This window comes from Chanos chanos, chromosome 10 (assembly GCF_902362185.1).
Source record: "Chanos chanos chromosome 10, fChaCha1.1, whole genome shotgun sequence".
NCBI classification, from domain to species: domain Eukaryota; kingdom Metazoa; phylum Chordata; class Actinopteri; order Gonorynchiformes; family Chanidae; genus Chanos; species Chanos chanos.
This window is the reverse complement of record NC_044504.1, coordinates 13,264,567-13,291,841: the sequence shown is the minus strand read 5'-3', so window position 1 is coordinate 13,291,841 and position 27,275 is coordinate 13,264,567. Positions and strand designations below refer to the sequence as shown.

General features: G+C 39.0%; 1 protein-coding gene across 1 annotated transcript; it reads left to right on the top strand.

Moving 5' to 3' along the window:
* Positions 1-10,614: 10,614 nt before the first annotated feature.
* On the top strand, positions 10,615-27,047 carry kcnk5a (potassium channel, subfamily K, member 5a). The gene is made up of 5 exons (XM_030786074.1): positions 10,615-11,061; positions 21,130-21,241; positions 21,677-21,843; positions 22,086-22,254; positions 22,714-27,047. Exons 1-5 carry the CDS (start codon positions 10,876-10,878, stop codon positions 23,643-23,645), a joined length of 1,566 nt encoding a protein of 521 aa, XP_030641934.1. The 5' UTR covers positions 10,615-10,875; the 3' UTR covers positions 23,646-27,047.
* Positions 27,048-27,275: the final 228 nt, after the last annotated feature.

The following is a 27,275-nucleotide window of genomic DNA, read 5'->3' as shown; positions in this document are numbered from 1 at the left end:
ACAAGTCCTCTTCTGTGGTGACAGCTCTAGAATTTATTGTACGAGGAACTGCTAAGCATAGACGATTCCAAAAAGTGTTGAAAGGAATGCACTTGGAACAAAGTCAGTAAAAGCTAATGCCTCAGAAGTAAAAGTGCAAGCATACCCCCTGTTTCCTGTAATAGCTTATCCAAACCTAGGACATGCCCGTGCATGACAAGTAGTACACCTAAGGTTGGTTCTACTCCAATTATCTTGAGTTACTCAGTCTGGCAAGGAGAGACTTAGGAATGGGGATAGAGTGGATGAAGGTTTGGGGGAAATTTGGTTCTACTGCCGCTGCCACAAACCTGGAAAATACATGTTGTGGTAGGGCCTGCTGTGTAAACAACTCAACGCAGCTTGATGAAACCAGTGTGTTCAGTGTGTTATTCAGCATTGCTTTAACATATCAAGCAAACTGTCCCTTTATTAAGTTAAAAACTGTGGTCATTTAACTTGCAATAATTTACAATGACCCATCATTTATTTCTCAACCCATAAAGTCTATGATCTCTGTCTTTAACAGTCTATCTGTAAATCCATGGAGACTCTTTCTCTGTAAAAGAAAAAGATTACATGCATTTTAAGGTATTATTGCCTGCCTTTTGCCAATAAAAGCAGTAGTCCACCCACAATTTTCATTCAGCACAGTAAAAACAAACATGTAGGAAAAGTCATGGAATGACTAAAATGTAGTAGTTATGGGGAATTTACTATTTCAAACACAAAATCAACCACAACACTAAACATCACCATGATTGTTCTAATGTTAAATGAAGTGGAACTGGAGATTTGAAGGTAACAAAGATAACAAATAAAGGGGTTGTTGTCTTAACAATATTGTTGTATGTACACCATCATTTTAGAAATGAGTTCCCTAAGTATCAGTTTAGGTGGAATCTAATTTAGGAGCCTAGACATCTGAGCAAGCCTGAACAGCAGCAGTTTCCAAGAAAAGATGTGGGTCTTATGCAACGGCTCAGGTACTTGCCCTTACATCAAAGAAAATAACTTTTTTACAGTTTTCCATAGACGGATTTAGTTACTCATTTACTGAAATTATAAATAATAAAAATATATATTTTAGCAGAAATGTCAACAGGGAACTACTGTACAATTAAATTATATAGTTCTGTCTTATGTTAAAAAAAAAACAGTGAACACACATACACAAACAGACAGACACACACACACACACACACACACACATACACAAAGCCTGAACTTCTTGTCCTAACTGGGGACATTTCTGCAGTTTCTACAAGCCTTTTGCTGCATTAATCATGTTTCCCAGCTTATCAAAGTTTGGCCTTCCATTCTTACCTTTCCTTTGGAAAATCTCTCTTCAGTGTCTCTGGCATATTTGACTGGTGTGGGTTTCTGCAGTTGGGTGTTTGAATGGTGGTCATTCAAAAAAACAGAGCTGTCTTCATTATGTGAGAGTTTCCTGAAGCACATTTCCCTGGGAAACTCACAGTGAAACCTCATCCAACAAAGGTGGAGATTAGAAGACCAGACACAAAAGATCCATCTGTCTCTAACCTGAGAACACTGTGTTGCAGGCACATTGCTTCTTAGTTTGTGAAGAACTGTTCCCTGAGTTATTCAAGTCCATTCATAACTGTGTTTATAATCAGCCAACAATGAAAGAAAATGAAAATGTCTTTCATCCAGTGAAGAAAAGCAAGGCTAAACTCATATGAAATGGGGGTGCCCCATTTTTTATAATTATATATGACTAAATCAAACTGATTAAATAGTCACCTATATATAATTTCAGAGGAGCAGTGGCAAGGAGACATTTCTGGATCGATTATTGCAACTCTGCAAGTCAGGTGCTGCAAGCTAATTTTTTAATTCCATGTTCTCAGAACGAAAATACAGCCTGGACTTAGATAAACAAAGGGAAACTCAATGAAAAGTGGTGCAGTGATTGAAGGTACATTCCCACCCCTCAGGAATGTCCAACAAAATCATAAACAATGGAACGGAGGAACAATCATTTGCTCCTTTTATAGAATGTTGTGCCACTTGAAATTACTAAAGGAGTTATTTTTAAACCCCAAGAAGAAGAAAAGTGTTGAGCTGATATGGAAGCTGGAAGAGTGTACAGTACAAAACCACAAATGCAGGCTTTTAAAACAACAACAACAACAAAAAACAATTTATGTGCTTAACATTTTTTAAAAAATTATTATTTAAACCTTCACAATGGGAGGGATTTGAAGTAAATGCATTTTTTCCATTCACCATTTGTTATTATATATAGTGAATTCAGTAATATTGGAACTATTTACGAAATGCAGTTATAACAGATAAAAAGAGATACATAAAAGACGTGATTTCCATGAAGAGGCAGTAGGATTGGGGTTAATTCTAAACTGAACTGAGTATTGGTGGTTATATCCAATTCAGTCCTTGAAATTTGAATTAGAATTAGAACTGAAATCAGTCTTAAGGTTAGGGGTTCAGATCCAAGCGATGTGTTATGTGCAATCAATGAAGGTATTGTAATATTCTCAATTAAGACAAACCAGACGCATGAGAGCAGTTTATCCCTTGGACACAGTATTAGCTGTCCTTAAAAGTGTCACCTTTCTTCCTTTGGGTCTAAGCTGGATCTAATACAATACCTCCCCCACCCTTTTCAAAACATTACTGATCCCTATCAAGTGACAGCTTAGAGCCATGGTCCTTCTTTCTCTGGGTACAGCAGACCCAGTCCACCTCCACTAGTCCATAAGTGTTGCCTAATCCTAGTTCAATCCACACCTCCCTACTAAATGTACAATCAGATGCATGAATGCAGAAACATGGGAAGTGTCTTGAGCTAATCCTCTTGTCTCCTGTCATACTATGCTCCAGGAGGGATGGCTCGGCTGTCAGGAGTCTTTGGTAAAACCCCATCTCTGCAGGCACTTGAAACTCTCTTCATAGCATGAGGAGAGCTAATGTGTAGAAGGTGGAGTCCCGCACACCAAACTGGCAGGCCGTGAACACCAGAGACAGACCGGGATTCCCAAACACAGTGGTGTCAGGCAGTAATAATGGCCAGCTGTTGTGCTAAGACCTCTCAGTCTGTAAGACTCAACACATCTAAAAGAGTCCCAAACAAGGCCATCACCTTGGAGGTATAATGGGATGGTGGGGAAGATACAGCCCACACAGATATAATTTTAGTGACCATGGATGTTTTCTAACTGCTCCAGACTAACTGAACCCTTCCACTCATCTAATGTTGTTTTGACATCTAGCTTTCTTGTACATCAAAAGTCATCAGCCATGAAGACTTTTTTTATTGTGTAGCCGTTCCGTGAGTGAAAATGAGTCCATTACATCAACACTCACCCTCAGCGCTCTCACTGTGTCTGAAAAAATCAACTGAGGCTTTCAGAAGCCCCCAGAACGTGCTGATTCTAACATTCTACGAGACAATTTGAACCCCTTAGCACCCCGGGAATTACCACCTGCCACCACTGCTCCCCCATAACTGGCTCTTTTAAATGCCACCATAACACCAGGTGCAAGTTCATGCCCTGCTAATACTACAGCCTCTGTTTTTCCACGTTGACCACCTGCTACTCTGGTTAACCTAGTTCATGCATGACAGCGCAGCGCTTCTCCTCCGCACACAGGTCTTTCTCAAGACTCTCTTTTTATGCTCACAGAGGCCTCACCCTTCTGTGGCAGAGAGGTGCTGGAACAGGGAGTCAGCTTTGATGTGGTATGCCCCAGCTCTGTGAATCAGTGTGAAGTTGTTAGAATGGAGCTCTTCACCCAATCATGCAACCTGCTCCTCTGAATAAAATGAGCCACAGAAAGGCAGAGTGGTTTGTTCTGACAGTGAAAGGCAGCTAGCACAAGTACCTGAAGTAACACACTTTTTTTTTTTTTTTAACACTGCAAAAAATCCTCAGTGGAAGAAGGTGATATTTAGCTTTCTGGAATATCCAGTTCTTTCTTTATCTGAGGCAGTACTGTACCCTTGCCAACTTTACTGGTGTCACTGTCCAGGATAAGTAGTAAGGTGGCATCAGGGGCCAATGAGCACACAAGCCTCTGTCAGAGCTGATAAACTGCCTCTCATATCTCCATCCAACAGATATTACTCTCTTTATGTTGCAGGCAATATAGGTGCTAGAGTGGCCACTGCAAGTCTGTGGTCGGGGAACAGTTTATAACCACCTACACTTTTGCCCTCCATTGTGGAGGGTGATGGAAAGGAATTAACTGGAGCTATGTCAATCATTTCTCTGTGTACATAAGTCTCATTTCAAACATAAATCTTACACACATACCCTTGCTGGCTTTCGGTTTCATTGGTGATTGTTTTCATAACGACGTTTATTGTAAAAACATACTAGTCGTTAGAACTGAAATGTCTTGTGACACACACTTGAAACAAGAAAAACTCGCCTTTTCAGTTTACATGTGTACAGCACACTCATATCTGAGCTCAAGCCACAATCTTAAAGAATATTTTCAGTCTCTGAAAAATCACATGACTGTTAGTCATGTAGCTGAGCTAAAACTAGGGATGCAATGGTACACGGTATGTTGTCAAGCCATTCGGTATGCCCCCTGTGGTTCAATACGCACATGAGAAACGCGGTATTAGCCCACGATATGCCTGTCATTTTCCGATAATTTCCAAAACTTGCTTATTACGCTGCAGATTACATGCATGTTGTACATTCAGATACACAGAACATCTCTGAAGCCTGTCAGAAGTTCCCTGGAGCCTATCAGCACTCTGTATGCAAATACAAGCTGGAGAAGAGAGGGGAAACTAAAAACAAATATTCTCTCAGGTCCAACGTGACAATAGCGTATTAGGGCCACAATGAGGGGAAAAATCTTGAGATTTCGAGAATAAGGTTGCAATATTATGAGAATAAAGCAATAATTTAATGAGAATGAAGTAATACTTAAAAAAAAAAAAGTCATAATATTACGAGAGTAAAGTCGTATTTTTACAAGAAAAAATCATAATATTTTTAGAATAAAATTTAAAAAAAATTGAGAAAAACCCCATAATTTTTTAGGAAAATATATTACCAGCAACCAACAAAACGGCCGAGAGGTCAGTCAATGGCAGCTGAGCCTGCTTCTGGCTGTAAGTGCCTGATCCGTCCCTGCTGCCCGATCTGTTCTGCACATGCACGCGCTTACGGTTAGGGTTAGGGATAGGGATAGGTTAGTTGACTTTTGCGCAAGTGCGCGTATGTTCAGAATGGATCAGGCAGCCGGGACGGATCGGGCATTTACACTGGCAACTGTTGTTTGTCTCAAGCCTTGTACTCACCGTTGCCACCCTTGTGCATGGCGATGTGCGCCAAAGGTGATGTCATAAAGGACATCAAGGCCGTGTGCTTTGGTGTCGTTTTGGCTGGTCGCACACCTCTCAATTTTTGTAACCTCGTGCCGCAGCGTGACTGGTGCATTTGCGAATTAGAGGAGCTGGAGGCGAGAGTCTGTGCGCAGGTCCTTCTGTACAGGCATCAGTGACATAGCCAGAAATTTATTTTTGGACAGACCTTGGCTAAAGTGAGTGGGCACAACTTTCACGGTCCATCGCTAGCCTACACATTCTTTACAACCTACTACTGAACTGAATGACAGGTCAGACACCCTGTATCACAACTGTAGCATACTCAATAACCAAGTCAGTCCAATGTTCCATTCTTTGTTTGCACTGAAACAGAATATGTAGTAAACCACAAAAATAAGCCGCATTTTTATTCATCAAGCACATTTTCACCAGAAGTAGCGTAAAATGCATGTCCTGTCACAACAAATGCACAATATAATGCTGTCACAACACTAGCTGGGTTTCCATCTAACTATCTGAGACAAATTAACGCTTAAACTTCGCATCAAGAAGTCACATAAGAAATGTATTTGCTGCAAACAGGAGCATAGCATAGGGTACAATGATACTGGCTGATGGAATCAGGTTTTGGTTGCATCAAGAAGGGGTTTGTTGCGATTTTATCATGTATTTTCGTGAAGAAACCACCTCCTTTTGCGTTGTTTTACCTCTTCTTATTGCTATTCCAGTAGTGTAGATAGTATTCTCCTCAGCAGCGACACCCATCGTTTAGGAGGAGACTGCAGTGAGTCAAGCATGCCTCAAGCGCAAGTGTAAAAGGTTATGGCGCTGTGTTAATGTCACAGCTCGCATGCACAAAGACCAATGCACTGAGTATAATGGTGCCTTCAGGCATCGTTATTTGTAAAAGTATAACTTCACAAGATGCTCCACGTTCCTCATTTTAACGCAGGTGGCAGACTGCTCTTCTGATATTACTCCTCTAAAATAACACGTAGCACAAAATTACGACTTTATTCTTGTAATATCATGACTTTTTCTCGTAATATTATGACTTTTTTTCTTGAAATCTCTTTTTGCCCGCTCAATGTGGCCCTAATACTGCATCGTACAAATCTGCTGTGTGAGAACATTTTGGATTCAGCGTTCAACACGATGGCGAGAGTAAGAGGACTGTAAAAAACAAAGTACAGACTGCAAGCTTTGCTTTGCCACTGTCGGCCTAGTCAGTCATGCTGCCATTTTTCTGAATGGAATGTTTTGTCTATAGGCAAAACTAAGAGCTCATTGTTTGAAGGGTGATTTTATTTATTTATTAAATATAAAGATACCGAAACCATACCGTTACCATGGCCCCAAACAATGATACACATTGAACCATGGTCCAACTGTACCATTGCATCCCTAGTTAAAACCTCGAAGAACTTACTCTGTTTTTCCCCCCTAGTGCTTCAGGTGTTTTAGACATCGATTACTTTTTTTCTAAAGTTAATAGCATTTGTGGGAATTGACACATTTAAACTCAATTAGAAAACTTAATAAGAAGCTTTTTTCTTTCAGAGACAGACAGAGAGTTATCCAAAAGTGTTGCGTTGTTGAAAAAACTTACCAAATGGAAATTAAGATAAATTGGTGGAGGAGATTATGTTATTTTCCCCACTTAAAATCACACAGAGTTTTATTTTCATAGGGAGAAAAATACGAACAATAACTTTTCAACGAGACCCCCCATAGTTAATGTTTATTATGACAACTATGCACAGCTGCATACTGCTTTTCTGAAATCTGATAGAGCCCTGAAATCCTGATTATCTAGACTCCTCTTTGACCCTCTGAGAGTTGTTTGCGAGCCTTGAGGGCCCAGGAACTGTCCTTTGTGTTCTTCAAAGCCCATTCACATAATTACCCATAATGACACAGGGCTCAGAATGATAATGTCCCGGACAGAGAAGACACAGTGATCATATCGCAGCAGTCCTATGTTTATGTCACAAAGCACTCTCAATTTCGTTTTACATCCCAGTGCATTAATTTCATTTTTTTTTTATTTTTCATTTTATTTATTTTTAATGCACTCCTGTCTAACAGAGGACTGTAGACTATAGCTGTAGCTAAGCATGGTATCATAGATGATGTGTATTTCTGTTGTGACTACAAAACCAAATATAGTGAATTATATTACTTTAGCCATTTGAAATAAGGCGAAATCAGTGTATCACTCTTTTCCAATTTGGGACTGTTCAACTGTGATGTATAAAACGCTGAGAGTTTTCATTTGTCCTTCATCTCATCTACCTCAGACAGGCCCCAGAGAAAATCATTATGGTGCACTATATTCTCAAAAGACTTGAGTATGTTCTATACACAAACTGAGGGACACTACACATCGAACATATTATACATACTTAAAATGCTTTTTTAAGTGTGCCCTGTAAACATTCAGAAAAGTGTTTATGCGTGCGCTACACATGATCTTTCAGTGCAATGTCCGTGAACTTGCGGTAAACCTATTGCACACTAAAGAATTTTTTGCTATGATTTTGCAGTTGAAGACAAACTTTCAACACTGGGGAGCAGTGCCTCAGTCTTTAGCTTTGATTGGGTGCAGACTCACCAAATGCTGATCTTGTGTGAGGTATTTAGCAAGCTGTCTCTACCTCATCTGAAACACTGACAAAGTCAAACTTGTGTGAATTTATTCATAGTCTTCTGCCATGACTGAATAAACAATATTAATTAAATAAACCTAAGAAAATTAGCTCAGACTGACATTGCTGGAGATAAGGTGTGACATCATCTTTGCCAAATCTTTCTGCACATACTTATCTGCAACAGGAAGCGGAGATTTAGATGTAATGAAGTACAGGCGTATGACATCATGTACATAACTGATACATCTCAGAGACACTTCATAACTTGATTCTGTTCTTAATACACGAGAGAATGCCTTTTAACCACAATGTTCAATCCGCTGCAGCCTCAAGAACTGTACAGCAGGTTTAACTGGTTAATTGTACACTTCCCTGTTTGATCGCAATGAAAAACAACCTAAGCTGGAGTCAGTGTCACACAGTGATGAAGCCCTGGAGCAAAGTCTATGCTTCCTTGTGCTTTTTTTGACCCAATGCATAAAAATACTCCAGTATTTAAAAATTACACAACTATTACGTCTTCAGAGTCCATTGGTTTTGAACTCCTTTAGTCATGAAATACAGCTGTACAAAGCAGCCCACAGTCTACAAATTCTGCCTGCGGACTAATTGTGTTTATTAGACATAAACAAAGACAGGGCTGCGAGAGCCTGAACCAAAGAACCTCTCAAGATAAAAATTTATACACATTTTTGAACCATCTGATAAAAGAAGAAGCTTTGTTTATGTAATATGACTCATCTTAGGTTTAAAAATATTTATTCAAAGTATATTATCATTTTATTTCCTTCACATGATTTCCATCTAATAGGCCTGCACATAAACACTGAGACAAATATTCACCGGCTAAATCATATAACGTTAGTCTTTCTGATGAGTGAGAATATGGATAGGAAGAATTAATGTGCACATATTTTAATGGTCACATAGCAGAAATAAGCACTGAATAAACCTTTGGTTTGACCAATGTTATACTGAGACTTTTTTCCCTTTGACCTTGAAAAGTTAAAGATTTGTGATGAATTCAAGGTTCTCAGGTGACCGTAACCCTTGGGATCTTGCATGGTAGAACTACGAACACAGAATCAATTGGCTGTCACAACAACCCTGTGGCGTCACAACAGTGCACTGACTAGCAACAAATGTCAGGGTTAAGAGTTCTGAGTCTTCTGTAAAACAGGTAAATATCAATGCCTCCACAGAAACAAAGAGAACTCTGCATTTCATTTAACTTCTTATTGCTTTGGTGGAGCAATTTATAACTAAAGAATTCACGAGGGAGTCTAAAATACCTTACTTATCTTCTGGGATATTGATTCTTCTAATCGGCAAAACACACAAACATCCCTCCATGTCATGACAAGGTGGGTACAAAGCATCTCTCTCTCTCTCTCTCTCTCTCTGACACACACACACACACACACTCCTTCTCCCACACAAACAGAACTGCACTCACACTAACAGTGAGCCACTGGACTATGGGTCTGGTCCTCCAGACAGCGCAAGTTGCATCCAAACACTGCCCGTACATGTTTACCTCTTACCCTGCAGCATGGAACATGACGCTGGGGATCGCTCACATCCCGGCTGCAGCCAGCTGAGATGCAAATATAAATATGTTCCATCTCCATTGCAAACAACAGATGTTGTTCGGTGATCTCATAACCTCACAGGCTTGTGCTCAAATGTTTCGTGTCAAATATTTTTTTTTCTCAACTGCCAGCTAAAAACTGGCTAATTTTCAGTGTCACAATGAAGAGATTTCCTAAAATAGAGCTGTTTTTTTTTAATTATTATTATTTATGTAGTTGACTCTCTATGTTATCTTCTGAACAGGCATGTGCAAATACAATCCTCACAATACAGCAAAACATTACCACGAATAACTTTTTAAGCACAACACAGAGATGAAATAAACGTCTTACGGAACGTGCGAGTAGACAATTTGGGGAACACCGCCACTGTAGCCTGTTGATTAGCTCAATCCTACTGAAAACTTTTTTTGATGAAAAGACCTCCTAGTTATTGATTTATTGCACATGATTAGAGTTGAATAAAGTAAAAAATAAATGCAGAGATTCTAAGGTAAATTGCTTAGGTACCAGTAGACTATTAGGTAAAGAGAGTATAACATTATTGACATAAACAAGTGGATGAATGGACGATAAATGGATAAGTCGAATGTTCCCTTTTCTTTCATATTCAACGATGGTGAAGAGGTAACAGCCTATATGTGACGCTTAGACATAAAGTAAGAGGACAATTATTAGGACCCTACGAGATTGGATCTTGAAATGTGTTGGATAGTATGCCATTGTCGGAGATGCTTGCTGGAGCAAATATACAAGTGAAAGTCAAATAGTTATACTCTAGGCCAACTAATCGAAACTAAACTATTGTACAAGTCAGCTATAACTATGTTTGCAGCCTACCTATGCTCTCCTTAATGTGGTGGGTGTTGTACCTGCACAGCTGATTCGAAGCCGTGATGGCTGAGCAACATTCGTGGGCGGTTCTAAAAAAAGTTCCCACACCCCCTTAAAACTTAAACTACTACAATGATCAAATGTTTCAGCAAGGCAGCCAGGGGGTAGTCGCGCACGTGGACGGTCAGCAATATCAGAGATTAAGAATTTATTTCATTTGAAAGGCCAGCATTTATTTATATCTTAGAACAAAGTGAATGAAATTGGATGTATATTTCAACAGTCGCGTATGCCTGGCGAGGACAGCTCCACAACTTCTCTGTGAAGCTTGTTCGAAGAAAAAACAACTTAACGCGCGCAAATAATAAATTGATACATGAGCATGCGCGCGTTTTAGAACAAATTGCAAAAGTGGTCCCTTGATTACAAGCCGTTGTGTCTAATTATGGTGGACAAGGGTCCTTTACTGACCTCCGCTATCATTTTTTACCTGTCCATTGGGGCAGCGATTTTTCAAGTTCTTGAGGAACCGAACTGGAAACTTGCAGTGAAACAATATAACGATGAGAAGGAGAGAATATTAAAAGAATATCCGTGTCTTAAAAAAGATGATTTGAACAGGATCTTGGAGGTACAGTAGCTAACTTTTCAGAACACCCAGCTCAAAGCATTTATGCATATTTGAAAGTCTGTGTCATTCCGTTTCTCGCAATCTGGAACACAACCTGTACTGTTTTTCTGAATAATTTGGCTTGAACATTTTCTGTCCTCTCTGTTTTAAGACGCCGCTACCGTATGTATGAGCATGTGCTTATAAATTATTTAAAGCAAATACCTGAAGATTAATCAACCACGAAATCAAGTAGTTAAATATAGTTGATCATTAATCACAAAACAAAAAATATTTTGCCTAGAATGCACGACATTACAAAGCAGACATTTAAATGTTCAAGTAGATGATATTTATTTCAATTATTCATTACGAGGTGTCATCTGATTGTATCTGTTGCTGTAGGTCCTGCATGTGCTGAGTTCTGACTGTCTTTCCATCGATATTCGTTACAAACAGCTGATACTTTTTCTGTCACGCTTTTGTCTGGTCGTGCTTTAAATGACAGTACAAGAGTAGTGTATAAGCCTCACGAATCTCCTCTTCAGTTTTTATACAAATTGTTCACTCTTTCTCTGAACATAGTCGTAGCTCATGGGACTGGGAATGCTCCTTCTATCACTGATGAATGAATCGTTCGTTGTATTACTGTGTTGCTGAAAATAAAAAATCCTGCTATATTTATGATTAATGATTTTAAATTTTGCTTGGGGAGATGAACTGACTCTGTGAGACGCTGGTTCTTTCACTGTCTGGAGTTTGTACACGCATAACCTGAACGCAAGGAAATGAGTGTTGCTTGACCTTCATTGATGCAATCTATTATTAAATTAGATATTACTGTCATATACACACATTCATTCTTTTTCTGTCTGAACTCCTAGTGATGTGGGTAATCAACTTGTGTGTTTGTGTGTGTGTGTGTGTGTGTGTGTGTCATAGGACCCCTAGGTGATGAAGAACCATTTTAGTCACACCACAGATTTTCCTGTTGGCGTAATAAGCTAGTTGTGCTTAAGTTCTCAATTCAAGCTATTCAATGAAGTAAACAGTTTAAGATTATAATAGATACTTGTACCTGCACGTATGGTTATGCCTGAGGGGAGAACATCTTTTGTAATGTATCCATTCGCTCAACTTGCGTTGAGCGAGTAGGCCTGAAGCCAGAATCATTCTTAGCAACTTGCAGGAATGCAAGTTGGGTGTCATTTTCCAAGAAAAAAAACTCAGCTGAAGTAGGTCTTACTGTTTACAGGTTGTCTGACGTTGTGGTGCATCCACAGAAGTCTGTGAATCAGCTGTGGTCATCTCTCTGAAGCTTTCTGTGTTATTGTTATTAACTTCTGTATCTGTAGTTGTACCAAATTAATTAACTGAGAGATGTTGAAATTTATTTAAAAAAGAAAAAAAAAAATTGGGCTGGTGGGGCAGAATGTGGAAATGAGGATTTAGTGGAGATTGATGAGTTTTGAGGGTATATAGTTTATGAATCAGTGATTCCTTGGAATGCCTCAGAAAAAAAGACGTTTCAGTATTTCCTCCCCCGCTCCAAACCAGGGAACTGCCCCAAGCAACAGCATAATTCATGACCCCCCAACCCCCCTCTTGACACCCTCCTCTATTCTCCAGTTTCTCTCATTGGAAAGTGAAAAGGCACATGCATGCCTGAATGTGAGCAACTGGACAAGACCAGTTTACATGCCCCTCTTACTTATAGTTCCCTGCTTTATTGTCCTCATGCATTGAAGGACAGACTGGATTGGAAGATTGAGGTTTGTTGTAGGGAGGATTTTTGTAATGTCCTTTGGGAGAGCTGATGCTGTGAATCAGCTGTGGTCTGAGATGGCTAACTAAACGTAGCCAGTAGAATATTAGAAACTTTGACAGAAGCTGCTCCACTACCGAGTGTGCCACTCATATAAACGAATGCTAAATCAGGCCTCAGAAATGATTATGGGTGGTTGACCAGATTCCTACATGCTCAAAAATATTGTTGATTTATTTTTTTATTTTCCTTGACAGTTTGTGGTAGGGCTTGTGGCTTTATGATTTATGAATGTGCAGTCTCGTGACAAAACCGTGTTTTTGTCATTATTTTTCCTAATTTTCTTATGAGAAGACACAACTATAGCTCATTTTATTGACTGAGAGAAAAGTTTCTGTCCGTGGCATTATCACCCGGCACTTCTTGCTTACAGACAGTCCCTTTTCTGATAACTGCATTTGTGGTATTACCTGTTAAACAGAGTTTTAACACAAATGTCATATATTGCCCTACCCCAAATGGGAAGAGTGATTGACATATTTAGGCACCGCAGGAAGAGTCATAAGACTGCTGAATTAATTTACTTTTTCTGCTATGTAACGAAACAGTATTTCTTGTCATGTTTTAGTTCTGTAGAAATGAGTTTAAATCATTTACCACAAATGGTTGTGAACTCCCTTAAGTGATCCTGGCATTCCTGTATGTTAAACTAATTTCTGCAGTTGAATAGGCTACCGGCCTGCTTCATGCAGGAGGTAACCAAATATAAAAGGAGGAAAAGAAGGGCCATAATTCCCTCCTTGTGTCAGTCATGTGCCTTTCAGTGAGGGAGTAAGTCACCTCGGAAGATAAAATGATAAAGGTCATTGTGAAAACATGTTGCCAGTTTCCTATCTTATCAGGATGCCCTCTGGCCTGTGCTATCAATGCTTTTTATGTGTCCTGATGTTGAAATGTTCTCACTTTTAATGTAAGCTCCCTCTAGATAATGGCTAGTCACATCCTTAGAAGAGTCTCAGTAGATAATTGTTAAGTCTCTCACTCTGAGCTGGGGATATTGTGAATTTCTGTCTTAAACATGTTTGTGCATGGTTGTAACATGGAGTTTATCGTGTGAACTGACATTGTATGATATGGTTTTGAATCTAAAGACTGAGGTTACAGATCAGCCAAGTTAGTTAACTATTCAATGATAATGGAGGAACGGAGACATCCTTCATCCCAATTAGCCATTAACAGACATCGTCTCAGTGTCTGTCCTCAAGAAACAGTTGAGTGCAGAGAGGGCGAGCTTTTTGCACAGTGCAGTATTAGTGACCATTTTAAGTACTAACTCACTATGTGTGTGCCTGTTTGGCCCTCAGCTGCATGTTTGACAAGTGACCAATGATTGTAGAAAACTACTTGGTGTTTCCTTGGAGAAGAGTCCGACTGTATTCAATGTTGTCATGGTATATGGGCTTATACAATAGTGCTGCAATCTAATGGTGTGATGATCATACTTATTTTTGGATCTCCCACTGGTTCTTTACAACATCTTTGTAGCATGATAAGATATGCTATATTTGATACTGCCTCTGAATAAGTTCCTTCACTAGAACTGATTATCTAATTATTTGGAAAGATAGAAATTGAGTTGATTGAGGATAGAATAGTCTTAAATAATAAATTTGTGATTTATTAGTTTATTGCACTGCATTGCCTTTCCAAGTAGAATAAATGTGATTGCGTGGCTGAGGCTGTCACAAACCAATAAATGTATTCTTTATTTAGCGCCACATAATCTAGACTTTGAACATATTTGTGGACACGTGACAGGCATAGCATATTATGGCCAAAACGTTGAGAGTCCACTGTAAGATTATGGATTTACCAGTTAAAAGAAAAGAAGAGGTTTGTGTAAGTCTTTGTAAATCTTATGTAAATCTTTATCTCTAACTCTCCCATGTCAACAAAACAAACTGGGTCTAGATAATGTGTTCAGTGTAATTCAGCAAGAAATGCTGTCAGTCAGCAGATTGTAAAGCTGACTCAGTGATGACTAGCCATGTTTGACGAGTCTAATGACAGGAAGTCATCCCATCCGTTTTGTCTAGAGATACACTGTACTGGCATGTAAGTTGCATGTGCACTGAGGGATGAAAACAGGTGTAAATTAACATGGCATGGCATTTTGTTCTGTCTATTGAGAGGAGGCATAGGAAAAGTTGTTTGTAGTTTGAAATCAAGATTGAAACACTTTTACTCACACACTGGGATAGACAGTGTGTGACAGCTGTGCTTGCTGTCAAAAGTCATGTGTCATTCAGATGTAAAATATCTGGATCCTCATTTGTTGTTCTGCTTTCACTTCCACAATTATTGCCTGACTTGATGGAGTAATGCTAAAAGGCTGAATACATGAGCAAAACACCAATAAGAACAGCAATTGTAGTGTAACACTGGGGCGTGTGAGAAACAAAAATCTCGATTTAAGAAAGAAAAATCAGAGGTCAAATTTTGATTTACAAAAACAAAAATCAAAACAACACTTAAGTGAGCTGTCATATAAAAGCCAGTTGCCATCCATCGACACTGGAGAAGAAAAGGAACTCACTGAAAAAGATGTCAGCCTTCAGAAAACAGACAGTTGGCAAGGGTAAAACAAGCACACGACCAATTATGTCACTTAGCGCTGTTAGAGCAATAATTAGGGCTCACATCTGCATTGTGTAATACTTTGACCTTGAGACCAAAGGAATGTACATGTAGGTGCATATCTGTGGTTATCACTCAGACATCTCAATACTTTTTATGCATAACTGTTTACCTCCCTTTTGTTCCCCTATAACTACATTCCTGCTCTCAGGTGTAATGTGATGTGTTAACACTGGAATGTTAAATGTAATTGAAAGGAGTCAGGTAGAGGTAATTGAGACTTATTTTGCCAAGAAAGATTATTGTATGTTTGGGCCAAAGTCTCATTGAACCAGGAAGAGTGATCAGGGCTGAGGGGACTAGGAGATGACTAGTAATGTAATTAGCAGCTATGTTTATCAAGGCCATAAAATAGCACAGTGTCAACTTTGTGTAGGGCACTCGCGTTCAGACTGACTGCACTGGATCCAGAAGTGTGTTTTATACAACTGAGCACATTTTCTGATAGTGTACTTACAGTCAATACATTCCTCTTCAGGTTTGAGCTGTGCTTTCCACTGAATCATACCTAGAGTGAAACAAAGCCAACATGATGGAAAGTTACACTATCACTTGGTGCTGATATTATTTATTTTACGCCATTTACTTTTTTGTTAACCTTTATCAGAGGTGATTATAATTTTGGAAGTGACACAGTCTCAGTTAACACAGTCACTTTGTTTTATAGTGCGTTTGGTTAAGCCTAAAATAAGTTTTATCATAAAATATAAACGGTTTTGGTTAGTGGTACCTTCAAATTGGTAAACCAATGGAAAACAAACTGTAAATCCTACTCACTTTCCTACTGAATCCTTAAATTTACTCACAAAGAAAACCTGCAGCCCTTTGACAAGGTCAATTGAAGACACCTGTGCAACACCTGTGCTGAGTACTTATAAATCAGTTGTTCTGTATTATGTTAATTGTTCCAAATGCTGCAAATGATGTTATTTTTTTCTTTTTTAAGGAAGTAGCTAGCTATAAGTGGCTCCATTTTTTTTGTGATCAGAGTAATGTGCCTGCAGGTTTCTGTTTTTGAGTTCCTCATCGCCTTGTGTGTTTATCCGGTAAAGAGAAGTGGAAAATCATCCAGTGTATGTGTTGTCGAGCCTCAGAGCTAGCTTCTCTGATAACAGTTGTAGGCTGTCGTTGTGGTTTTGCCACTTGTAGTTTATCTGAGTTCCTCACAGGGCCTAATAGAACCTGCACTGTGGCATTTTAACTGTTCAGAAACTCCCCTTGTCCCTCAGACCTAGGGGGACCACTTTGAAGTCATGAGTATGGACTCGATCAGACGCTTTGACTTCTTGTGTCCTGAGCTGAATATCGCTTCTTGTGTGCTTTAGCTGAATATCACTTGAGAGAGCTTAGAATTTTGTTCTGTACTACTGCATTAAACTGAACAGTTGCAGGTATTTTCAGGGTGCAGAGAGTAGATTACTCAGCAGAGTCAGTGTGTGACTAAATAATAGTAACTTATCTGGACAGACAGCCTTGAAAAGTTGAACTGAAGACAGACTTGCTGCAGATAAGGAAATAAACATGAGCTGTGTTGGCATATCAGCAGGTGAAATAAATACTTTTTGTCTTGACTTCCCAAGCATCAAGACAAGGAAATGCAACAAACCATCTCTTAACATTAAGGAATAGTCATTCGCCATTGTGAAAGGACTTCATGGTGTTATGAATTTTGAATTCTTCTTTTATGGGCCTGGCACTTTCAAAATTTCTGATTAGCTAAGCACAGTTTCCAAGCTCTTTTGTATATTTCTCCCTGCAGTTGGTTTTAACGTCATTAAGGAGACATGCATTTCAATAGTGGTTTGGCAGCAGGCTCGGCACTTCAGTGGATTGGGGCAGATGCGAAGGAAACCACTTATTGTTACTGGTAACAGCTTGGTAAGGCTGAAGGAAGCATCTTGGGGACTGAGGTCAGGCTCCCTCTGTTGAGGCTGACAGAGACGTTTTGCCATGTTGTTTTATCCCCTGCAAGTCTTTAAAGTGTTTGAGGGATGTGGGAGGTTCTGGCACTGGGACTATAGTTTCAAAACAGCCCAAATGGTGCCTTGCATAATGCCGGTTTTCAATAGCACAAGCTCTTATGGTGCCTTATGTGACATTTGTGGTTTTGGGACAATAACAATTGTAAGGTTTTACCCAATACTTTTTTTTTATTATTTTAATTAAATGGGGCCCAATTTTAAAGTTGCTGATTCATCCTAATCTGTTGCTGCTCTGTGCCTCTACTCTGTGAGGAAAAAAAAAAAAAAAAACATGTTCCAGAGATGAACGTTTGCCTTTCTTGAGATCATGGGAGATAACATGATCTTCAGCATAGAGTGATTTATCAAATGATCACATCTTATAGTTGTATTCTCAGAAGTGAGTATTTCAGAGAACAACTCCCATGCATCTAGAAGGTGGGGCCAATATATTGGGCAACTTTATTGCATCACCCGTCACCTTGGTGAGGACACGTTTAGATTGATATATTGTCTCCAAGGAAGTTAAGATCAATGACTGAAGAGAATATGGCTATCATGTTTTTGTCACTGTTTTGGATTCATTGGGATTGGATGGGTGTATCTGTCCTTTGTGCATAACAAGGCATTTGTTACTTGGGCAAATCTTTCCATAGCTTATGATAAGATTAAGTAGCGGTTTACCTGAATGTACTTCACATAAGGTTTCATAGCATGATACATGCTGGCTATTGGACATTTTTTCCTTATGATTCATTATAACTTATAATGAAGCATCCAGTGATGCAACCATTCCTCATCCGATTTATGAATGTTTCTTTGAGACTTCGTGTAAGATAGTATGAAGCCATATGTCAAACCCATTGGGTTAGTGATTAGTGGGTTGGTCGTGTTGTCGTAAATAGTAATGAAATATAATTCCCACCACTCATTTCTCTGATAATGTTCAGCTGAGCCTACATTTGTATCCAGATAGCCTTCCATTAGTCTGTCTGAATCATTGGCTGTAATCTATATCCTTGTCAGATTTACACCTGTACGGCTCAGCTCTCCTGTGGTTAACGCCTTGGAATTTCATTGCTTTTCAGACACTAATCAGCCCAGTGATAAAATGTGCTGAACAGTGCTGTTCGCTGTCTCTTAGTGTTGTGTGATAGAGGTAGTGTCCCTAACAAACCCATAGCAAACATTGGACATGTAGACCTTATGGACATGTACGTTTAAGAAGTGGAACGGTTCTCCTCACTGACCCGTTTAAGACCCCTTTTTATTACTTAATGTAACCTATTTAAATATCCTTATCTTGTCTCGTGTTTGCACCCATTTAATGACCTAAGCAGATGAAAAGAGAACAAGCTGTCTAAACATCTGCTTCCAAAACCCTGCTTAGGGCCTCAGGGGTAATTAGGGGTATGTATCAGATCTGGGCTGTGAAGTACTGGCAGCTCACACTGTGTCCTTTTCACCTTTCACACATAGCTGTTGTCCTGGCCTCTCTCTCAGGGTGACTACTGGCAGTGTCAAACCCTAGAGTGACCTGCTGCTGACCTGTTAACCCCTCCTCGGAAATCCAGTTTGATGACACAGGAGATTGTTTTCAATGCATTCGGTCCTTGTGGTAATGCACTGTATGTATGTTCTTTTATCATAGCACTTTGCAAGAACTGTGAGTTGTGCTGTACATGACAATTCACTAGTGTTTCTTAACAACCAGAAATATGGCATGGACGGCCCTCCATTTACTGCTGTATGGGAATCCGTTCTAAGAAAACCTTGTAAAAGTGTTATGAAGGGCATTTAACAGTGTAGTAGATCATAGATTGTTCAAATACTGCTGTTTCAAAAACAAATAGCCCTACTCTGTTTCCAAGAGAAGAGCATATTACGAAGGGCATCCTTTGTGACCCTATAGATGTTGACTGTCTTGACAAACAATCAGCTGTTTAAATGGTTGTATTGTGGTTGCCTATGGCTTTTCCACATTCTGTATGTTTGACAAAATGTTGCTTTTTTTAACCTATAGCACTCATCCTTTTAAAAGTCTCATTTTCAACCTTCATGCAGTAACAGTATAAAAGCCCAATACCTTTTTTAAATACCTTTTTAATTTTTAAGAGGCTCACCAAGAAAAACCGTGTAGTAGGGCTAGTGTATCAAGAGTTGTGACCATTTTTTTACACTTAAATATCAAAGGACTATGCTTTAACTATTCCGCATGTTCTCCCTCAAACTCCTGTCTTTTTAGTAAGTCAGATTACTCTCCATGAAAGGCTGTGTCAGGTCAACTAATATGTAAAGATGGGATTATGGTCTAAAACTTATGTCATGGTGCCGTGGATTTCACACATTAATGGTAAATCAGATGCCTCTGGTACACCATTAAGTTTAATAAGTCAAATTTAAATAGGGTTTCATGCTGAAGCAGCCATGGATGGTAACAGAAAACAAGCTCAAGCTCATAGTGAAGGTCTTTAGTGCAACTTCTCAGCTGTTTGGACGCACACATCTACATAAAATGATCACGCATTTAATTGTCTTCTCCCAGACTTTGTAGTTAGTTCAAATTTTCTGTTTTGCTCTTGAGGCAAAATCCTTCTAAAGTCATTAAGAGAATTTACATGAAGAAGGGAGACTCCCTGAAAAAGTCTCTTTTGCTGTATTCAAATAAGGCTTTGTAATGTTGTCATATATTGCACCTAGTTTTTCCAATTGCTTGCAGCCATTTTGTCAAAGTTCAGGGTTTCTTTTTTTTCTTTTTTTTTTAACACCACAGAAAATTCCAGAGCCTGCTGAACAGGTGCAACTTTCTCATTGAGCATTTTACATAAATCCCTGTGTTTTTTGTTTGTTTGTTTTTTTGAAGGCTCTTAAAAATCACAAGAGCATTATAAAGCTATGATGCCTGGGACCTTTTTAAACAGCGTTTCCAGTTGGAGGAAAAGTTTTGAATCGGCATAAAAGTTGCTTTGTAAAGACCTATAAATCTAGAAGAGGCCATGGGAACATGCCGTACCTTCTAGGACTGAGATTCAAGCCTGCACAGACATATGGTCAGTGGAGCTGGAGTATCAGGTTTTACTAACCGTTTACCAGTTGTCTAAATGTGCTATAGTTTGTAGTAGCTTGAGAAATGAGTTCAGTGTTTTCTGATTTTCCCTTGATTATACTGAAAATGTAACTCATGGTTCATATTGCTTGTTCCTCAGTGTAATTCTGCTTAAGACTGTGAGAACAAACATTTATCATGCATAAACTTCCAAATGGTATTGGTCTGTCCTATTAGTGTGGAGAAACAGGCCTAGCTGTGATTACATACACTGCTGGACAGCTGCTCAGGGGAAAATTAGGGGGTGTACTTTCGTGTTATGATCTGTGTTGGCTTTGCGTGCTGAGGGTTCAGAGTCATTGCCAAAAGCCCTCCAGGTGAAGGATGACCGCATCATATTCCTGAGTGCTCTGTTTGGCCACAGCTCCCCCATCAAGAGTCTATGATACCATCTCTGACTCTCAGGAAGGATGTGGTACAACAACAAATAGTCTCAGACACAACAAATCTGCTTCTTGGTCTAGAATTTGGTATATCTTAGTGTTGTGTGCATGTGTGTTTGTTTGTCTGTTGATTCGTTCCTAATGATTTAAATCGTTGCACTTTTTGCTGTCCTTCAGGTGGTGTCTGAAGCTGCAGGACAAGGTGTCACTATAACAGGTGAAAAAACATTCAACAACTGGAACTGGCCGAACGCCGTCATCTTTGCTGCCACTGTCATCACAACCATAGGTAGGCCAATGACTTCTTCTGGACTAGCAGAAGACGGAAATGGTTTATCTGATGGAATCAAGGAGAGCAGGAAATTTCTTGTTTATTCTCTGAAGATGTGCAGATTCTGCTTAGCAGTCATTTTTGTAATGATCTGTTAAACTTGCTCTACTGGGATAGCCCCTCTTACAGGTGGATTGCTTGCTTTCTTTTCAGCAGCTGTAGAATCTAAATGTACAGTGCAGTTCCCTGATAAGACGTAAATGCAATGAGGCCAGAGTTTATTAAGATAAAACCAGAGTTTATCATGATAAGTCAATGTTTGTCATTAAAGGCTGTCTCTTGCATCACAAAAAATGTGTGTGTGGTCCTGCGACTGATGACGTCACCCAGATGAACTAGTATCATTGATGTTATTCAGTACAATACAATTATTTATGGTTATTTTTTTTTCAGGATATGGGAATATTGCCCCTAAAACATCACAGGGAAGAATCTTCTGTATTTTTTATGGACTTTTTGGTGTGCCACTTTGTTTCACCTGGATCAGTGAACTGGGCAAGTTTTTTGGTGGAAGAGCGAAACACCTTGGCCAGTATCTGATCAAAAGAGGGATTTCACTGGTAAGTAATACCTTCTTATCACAAACAGTGTTTTGAAATCTGTTGACTAGTCCAGAACTGGAAATTTGATAGTCTTCAAAAAAAGAAAAAGAAAAGAAATTGTCATTACTATTTTCCATTTCCAGTATTGCACACGTAGAGAATCAGACTGTATAAATACATACATTTCGATGACAACTGATAAAAATCTGTTGAATTGCTCATACATTTTTTACGTACATTAACTGTTTCTTGTCTTTCAGCGAAAAACTCAGTTCACCTGTACAGCCATCTTCCTGCTATGGGGGGTGCTAATCCATTTAGTCATCCCCCCATTTGTATTCATGTCCCAAGAGGGCTGGACCTATGTAGAGGGATTATATTTCTCCTTTGTCACCCTGACGACGATTGGCTTTGGTGACCTTGTTGCTGGCAAGTCTTTATATTACTCATTACTTCATGTATCAGAAATGTTTCCATTGTCTTCTTTGATTTCTGTTTCTTGGAACCACTGTAACAGGTTTTATTTTGCAGTTACTACTCGAGTTTAAGGTCTAAACAGGATAACAGCTCTTAAATGTGTGAACCATTTGCTCTTTCCTGTTTCCAAGGAATTAGCACATATTGCATTATCGTAATGATAGTATACCCAGAAATCTAAAGTATACTCAGAAATCTAATCTCAAATTTGATTGTGATAAGCATCGGTACACTAGCATTTAAGAGGGAACAAGATTATTTTAGGTAATGCTTGTGGTTTGTGTTTACACTATTAAGTATATTCCAGTAAGCAGAAGTTTCCAGATACATAATTTTTAAGTAGTCTTATCCAGTTTCCATTTCAGGCTTTAAACATTTATTAATCAAAGTACAATCCACTTGTCTTTGTAGGTGTTGACCCAAATGCAAACTACCCTACTCTGTATCGCTACTTTGTGGAGGTTTGGATCTACCTGGGTTTGGCGTGGCTCTCTCTGTTTTTTAACTGGAAGGTGCGTATGGTGGTGGAGGCCCACAAAGCACTGAAGAAGCGACGAAAGCGACGTAAACTTTCCCTTGATGAATTACGGCACTACAAAGAGAACCATAAGGCCTCCTTACGTCTGCCCCCAACTGCCAACGAGGCTAATATCTTTAGCTTCCTGTCCAAGAGACAAGAGGGCTACAATGACCTCATCAAACAGATCGGTTCTAAGAAAGAGGGTGTAGCTCCTGACAATACAAAGAAGCCCAAAGAGACCATCCGGTCACAGAGTTGCAGTGACACTCTAGCCATCAATGGAAACACTATCCTCAGTCTTGAGCGGTCACCACGACATAAGCGTCGCTACAGTTTTAGTGACCGTGTAACAGTGGCCTTTTCAAAATCTAAGAACTACCTACTTGGACAAGAGGATGGACTCCTGTTGACCGAGATGCCAGGTGAAGGGGCACTGGACCAAGACCAGCACAGGATGTATGAGAATCAGCTGGACAAGGAAGCCGAGGAAGTGCTTGGAGATCTTGGACCAGGCAGCTGTGGTGGCTCCCGCCGTATGTGGGACTCCAAAGAGTACCAGCCTCTTACCTTCCAGAATGCTAACATCACATTCATCGATGAGGAGAACCTGCTGAGCAGCAATATCGAAGAGGACGACAACGAAGACATGAAGACCAAGCTCTCAACTACTTCAGATGAGAATGTTGAGTCAGAGACTGACTCTAAGGAGGAGCAGTGCTCAGAATCGGAGGGTTCGGTTTTCACGACAGATGGATCCGACCACTGTCACTCCTACGAGCAGCTGGTTGAGGAGTACTCAAAGGAGAGTAACACTGAATCCTGAGGCCTCCCTCCTTGGAATATATGCCTTAAATGAAGGTAATGGATTAAAACTTTAAACCCTCAATGAGGTTTTTTTTTAAATTTCATTTCATGATTCCTTGTGAAGTTGAACAACGAAATGTGCTCTAGAGGATCATGCATACTTAAATTTGCACAATTCTCAAGTGAACTTAAGGATTTTAATGGTTCATACATTCTCTGAAAGTATCTCCATGTGAATCTAATCCCAGAATGTGTGTGTAAATAGCAGATGGAAACTGTGAAATGACTCCTCACCAGATATTGTGCCAGTAATGGAGAAATGAAAGTGCTGGACACAGCAACACATATGGCACAACATAAAAATGAAGTCGTTTCTTCAGATGACAAACACTGACTAAATGAAGTACTCAAATATACTGATTTGCCAAAGGAATTACACAAATAAAAAGCTTCTGCTGTAGGGGTTTTTGTAAATTGGTTAAATAGCAATTATCTTTCAAGTCTTCCATTCTCTTTATAATCATCTGCATTATGTGTTATTTATTAGTTGAAAAAAAGAAACTTCTGGATAAATTGTAAACTGCTGAATCAGTTTTGATGAAAATCCTATCCTCTGCTACCTGGTTCACAGGAAATGATGTTAGGAAAATATTATTTCTTTTAAGAGAGCATGCTAGCCCTCTGAATGCATTTTCACCACATTGGTGTGTTTACCTTAACACAATGAAGGAAGAGTTCACAGGTCGCCAACATGGCTTCATCCCCTCTAATCCATGGAACCACTCTATAATTTTCCTGAGAATATAATGTAGTCTCTGTATATTCTGGGTCACTGTATTGTTTTGAAAAGGTTAACCATGTTGTTAAAATATGTTTATCTGATCTTTTTAGCAGTTTATTTTGACAAAGACAAGGTTGGTGCACCGTGGTGTTTAGCATGCTAATAATTAGCTCTTCACATTTTGTTACCAACATAAAAGAATGGTCTTTAATAACGTTTGTATTGAAGTGAGCAGGAGTCATGCCTTTTTTAAAATCACATCACAATTTTGGCTTTTCATAACATGGAACAGCCACAAATGAGGCTTTTAAAATATATTTAAGTGTCTGAAAATGAGGATTTCTTTGGCATTTTAATAGAACATTTTTTTAATTAGGTAAACTTTGGTGTTGGCACCTCATGGCAACTTCTAAAACTCCTTAAAAGTGTCAGCAAAATTTTAAATAGTAAAACTGCATCTTTATAAATTTTCTTGTATTCACAGTTATCTTGAAGGCACTTTTTTTAACCCTTCTTTATAAAGCCAGCATATGTTTAAACTCACAAAATCAGCTCTTATGATCTTTCCAACCCACAGCATTATAGCCTCTTCAGACAAACGAACCCCCGTAGTTATTTATCAATGTCATCACACAGTTCTTTTGCTACTGGTTTGTCAAGACTTATTGGAAAACAAATGTAAAACTTGTATTGCTTTATACTTAGTGATGAACAATAAACTTTTTTGATACTAGCCATGTTTTCTAAAGAATCTGAATTTTACAAAAGTGCGTTAAATTTGTAATTTTTTTTTTAAACTATGGCAAGTGGTAAAGCTACTTTGATCATTTACCTACATTCCTGATTAGTCTTGGAAAGCCATGTCTATTTGTAACAGAAATGAGAGCGCGAAATGAGGTTTTTCACTGTATTTACACAGATAGCCTTAAATTCTGTTTGTGCACTGTTGCTGACTATTGACAGTTTTGTTTAGGTTTTTTTTTTTCTGTACGCTGAACAATGTCTTTGAGAAAATGATAGCTTCCTGTCTTCTCTTGCCACTGCACTGTCACAGTCAGTGTATTCACACACTGTCCTCTTGCATCAGGCCTGTTTCCTGAATGTGTCACATGCCCCTGATGGCATTTCAGTGTTTGGCACATCCTCTCTGGGTGTTTTTTCCCCCCTTTTTCATGCCCTGTCCCTACATTATAAGAGTAAACATCACGTCTCTTCATCACATTAATGGAAGCCCAAAGCTTTTTTCCATCTTCCACAGATTTCTTACAGCCTACTGTCATCATATCAGTACTGTCTCAGTGATTTGCCAGCCAATAATCAATAAGCTTTTACAGCTAATCAGGCACATAAGAGACAGAAATCAGTCAATATTCTGAATGAGAATTTTATTTTGAAATAAGTTTGGTACAACTTTCTCTAAAAATTTGTTGAATGGTGGGCCTCAATGTTGGGTGATGTTTCTGTGTGAAGGCAAAATCCCACTAAAATCTCGTTCCACTTTCACAATGGCTAGTCTCCCATAGAGTACCTCCCATGTAAATATCGGAAAGGTGCCCAACAGTAGACGTCACATGTACACTGCCATGAGGCCATAGCCTTGTAGTCTGTGTTTACTTATTTGGCTCCTTAGACACATACATGGCCAAAAGCAGACTTCACCTTTGTGAACAAGGTAAATGTAAGACTGCTTCCTGAATGTAAACTCTGTATCTGTAAGAAATCATGCTACTGTTTTGTTTTTTTTTTCTTTTTACATCCTGTCTGATGATTCATTCTGAAGGGATATCGTTTTGTTTCTTTTGTTAGCATTGAACTGTGTAATGTGAAAGGCCCACATGGACAGCTGTGAAACGATGTTTGATCTTGTGGAAACTTGGGCTGTTTCTATGCCGAGAAATCAGTAGGCTTCCGCATATGAACGCACAAGTTCACAGAATATGTGTCAATTCTTTCTACGTCTCTCTGATGAAATGCCTCTAATTGATGCATTGCCAAATTCCGCCTTTGTTTCTAGAGGCCACTACTGATTTAAATGAAAGTTTTGCAGTATAGTTGTTTAGCATGTTGTCATAGTACAATCTGATCTGGCCCCTATAGTGTGGATATATGACCTTGTGCAATAACACTGCAGACTTGGCAAACTAACTGAGCACTACACAAAAGGATGAATTCATTACTCCAGGAAGGTTTTACAAAAAGTGCGTCCAACAAAGGTTATCTCTGTATGTCCCTTGTTTTTCTGCTTTTAACATAGACTGTAGTGATGTGGTACTACTTTCTACACAACTTCACCAAAATATTTTGTTTGTTTGTTTATTTACATGTTTGTCATGCTTTTAAACTGTATACATCCATGGTCTCCCTTCTCACTTCTCTGTTAAAGATCGTCCTCATTATTCAGGACAGTGGATATCAGTACTCCTTGTTTATCTGCTGCCAAGGTACCTTTCTTGGTTCTAAAGAAATTGAGAACAATAGTCATGACCTGAAAATGAACAGGGTTGGTTTGATGGTGTTAAAGTTTCCCTGCTTATGTAAACGTCACTCCAGCATATTTTTTTTATTGTTAAATTATTTTGTTCCACTGATATTGTATAATATGGAAAAGTCATTAATATTCACACTTACTTCATTGTGAAATAAACTGATTTTGGGAAAGAAATGTGTTTTATGTTCAGAACTGTTTGCAACATGCCTCCATATTTTTATTACTCCCCCAGAACAAATCTTGTTTATTCCCTCTGTGTCTAATTCAGAAGCACATAAATAAACCATAATTACAAATAATAAAGAAGTCATTCATGGCCCAAAGAAATTATGTAACTCAAAAGGCTGTTTTTATCTAGTTCTTCTGTATATTTCAGAGAT

Excerpts from the sequence above, each read along its gene's own strand:
- kcnk5a (XM_030786074.1), top strand. The coding sequence starts at position 10,876 with ATGGTGGACAAGGGTCCTTTACTGACCTCCGCTATCATTTTTTACCTG. Across the intron at positions 21,844-22,085 it reads TCAAAAGAGGGATTTCACTG|CGAAAAACTCAGTTCACCTG; the intron begins GTAAGTAATACC and ends CTTGTCTTTCAG. Across the intron at positions 22,255-22,713 it reads CTTTGGTGACCTTGTTGCTG|GTGTTGACCCAAATGCAAAC; the intron begins GCAAGTCTTTAT and ends TTGTCTTTGTAG.